The sequence below is a fragment of the Mytilus galloprovincialis genome, chromosome 12 (genome assembly GCF_965363235.1).
Source record: "Mytilus galloprovincialis chromosome 12, xbMytGall1.hap1.1, whole genome shotgun sequence".
Taxonomy (NCBI): domain Eukaryota; kingdom Metazoa; phylum Mollusca; class Bivalvia; order Mytilida; family Mytilidae; genus Mytilus; species Mytilus galloprovincialis.
This window is the reverse complement of record NC_134849.1, coordinates 28,677,680-28,680,279: the sequence shown is the minus strand read 5'-3', so window position 1 is coordinate 28,680,279 and position 2,600 is coordinate 28,677,680. Positions and strand designations below refer to the sequence as shown.

At 32.3% G+C, this 2,600-nt stretch overlaps 1 protein-coding gene across 1 annotated transcript; it reads left to right on the top strand.

Annotated features, from left to right (window-relative positions):
• The first annotated feature begins 266 nt into the window (after positions 1-266).
• On the top strand, positions 267-2,194 carry LOC143055301 (uncharacterized). The gene has a single exon (XM_076228439.1). It carries the CDS (start codon positions 338-340, stop codon positions 2,099-2,101), a length of 1,764 nt encoding a protein of 587 aa, XP_076084554.1. The 5' UTR covers positions 267-337; the 3' UTR covers positions 2,102-2,194.
• Positions 2,195-2,600: the final 406 nt, after the last annotated feature.

Genomic DNA, 2,600 nt, shown 5'->3' with positions numbered 1-2,600 from the left:
ATGAAACACACTATTTATTGGTGATGGAATAAAAAAATGAGATAATATACATAACAAGGATAATTTCTATACACAAAGTCATTACAATTTTCATTTCATTTATTTAATGAATATGCATTTTATAGATTGGTTATTCTGGACTCAAAATTATTTGAAGGACAAATACCTATACCAACACTTAGTGAATATAGTTGGAACAGAAATAGACATACGCATAAGACAAAAGCTATTGATCATACAAGATTTAATAAATAAAAGAACTGAGACGAAAGTTACAAGAATATCGAGTGGAAGTTTAGCAGAAGGAATTGATTTACAAGGTAGTGACATAGACATCATGTTCATCATCAACGACGTAGACATAATACAGGGTTTAAGGAATATCAAACACCCAGTACAACGTACAACACTGGTTATGGAGACAGATACTGATCATCCAGGATTTTGTAGACTCCAATTGATAGGAGGCGGAGATGCAAGAAATGTTTTTTTAACATATAAATACTTTGAAAGCACTAGCAAAGGAATATATTTATCAGTGAACAAATTTGTAAATAATCTTCATAAGATGATTCGTCATCTGAAGTTATCACAGCACGGTCCGTGTTTATCAGATCAAGGTGAGAACTTGGATATTGCAGTTTGCCTTAGAAGTGAATATTTACCTTACAATGCAATACCATGGTCATCGCGTTATCGACAACAATGGCCACCTAATTCCGTAATTGACAAGATTGAGAAATACGGATGCTTGTTAGTACCTATTGGACCAAGGACTATGAAAGATTGTAATGTATTATGGAGATTATCTTTCTCTGTAGCAGAAAAACAACTTGTACATTCGTTTAATTTTACTCAACTGTTATGTTACTGTCTCCTCAAATTAATTCTAAAGCGTGTCATTAACACAAACAAACATACCGAAGGTTTATTATGTTCTTACTTTCTGAAGACTGCTTTATTCTGGGTCTCCGAGGAGGTAGATATTGACACGTTTCAATTATCAAAATTATTTGTTTGTTTTTATAAATGCCAAGATAAACTTAAACTATGGATAAAACAGTGTTTCTGCCCGAACTATTTTATACCTGAGCACAACATGTTCTTAGGAAAAGTCACTTCAAATAATAATACAGTACTGCTAAATGTATTGGATGCCATAACATGCGATGGAATTGACGGATTAACAAAATATGTATTTCCGAACGGTTATGGAAGTTGTCAATTACTAAGAAAGGATAGTGAATTTTCGTCCATTCATCTAGACTTTCTATTTTATAGAATAGGTTCTGTGGGTATGATGGTAGACATATCAGCATGTTTAAAGGCACTAATGTTTATTGAATCTTTAATACAGTCCAAATATTCTACATTCATTATTGATGCATGTAAACATTATCATGCTAAAATTAGTCAACAGGCAGCACAATTATATCCAACACCAACAATAACAACAAAACCTGTTGAAACTTACAATATACACAAACGTTATCATAGACATTTAAAAGACGGTATCAAGACAGATGATGTATCTGGTTGGCTGTTATACGCGTCGTTTTATTATGTAACAGGACATTACTATGTTACACTCAAACTTACAGATTATGTTCTTTCAAGATGTGCATCTGCTGTGTTGACTACTGGCTGTATGGACTACAGTGAAAAAGTTATAAATAACTACAGAAATCATGTATATTCTACAATGACACTGAATGAAAAGATGAGAATAGCAACTGTAAGTAAAGTTAATTATTTAAAACAATCATCATTAATACCAATGGAACTACAGCTTTTGGTGGAAAACCCAAGCGTAGATTTAGCGCCTACTTTTATGTCTCACTGTCTTAGATTTCTGTGCTATCATCATATTGGTGACATTGCTAACAGACAACAAGCTTTACGTGATTTGGGCATTTCTATTGACGAAACTAATTTTATTTCAACAGGTTATTTATCGAATTCATTAACAATTCTTGGAGTATGCTATGAAATATCTGGCCATAAGGATGCAGCTTATCAGTGTTATGATGACGCTTTGCAATGCGATGAGTTTGTAAGTCCTTTAGCAAAAGCAAGGAAATCAAAACTTTTAGAGATATGATGTAATTTGTTAGTATAAAAAGTATTTTGTGCATGTTATTCAATATAAATCAAAATACATCTTATCCATGTAATAGTATTAAGTATTGTATATCTGCTACACAGCAGATATCATTCAGAATGACAAGATGAGAATGTTATACATCACTCATCAAAACACAAACAAAATAGATACTGCTTATGTTTTTGATGAGATGTTCAACAACAATTGGTATGGCGTGATTTGTTGATGGAAAATTGAACTTTTTATATTTTATCCATCCAATACTTTGTCTGAACTGTTGAGAAAAAATGGGAGTACCAAATGAGATATCATTGGTATATACATTCTCGGGTTTGTTGGTAATTCTTAGAGTATCTTATGAGCTCTGAGGCCAAAGATATATCAAAGAGGGATAACAGATACCAGAGGGATAGTCAAACCTATAAATTAAAAATAAACGGACAATGCTATGGCTAAAAATAAAAAGACATATATAAGTACAGAAGACACACCATAG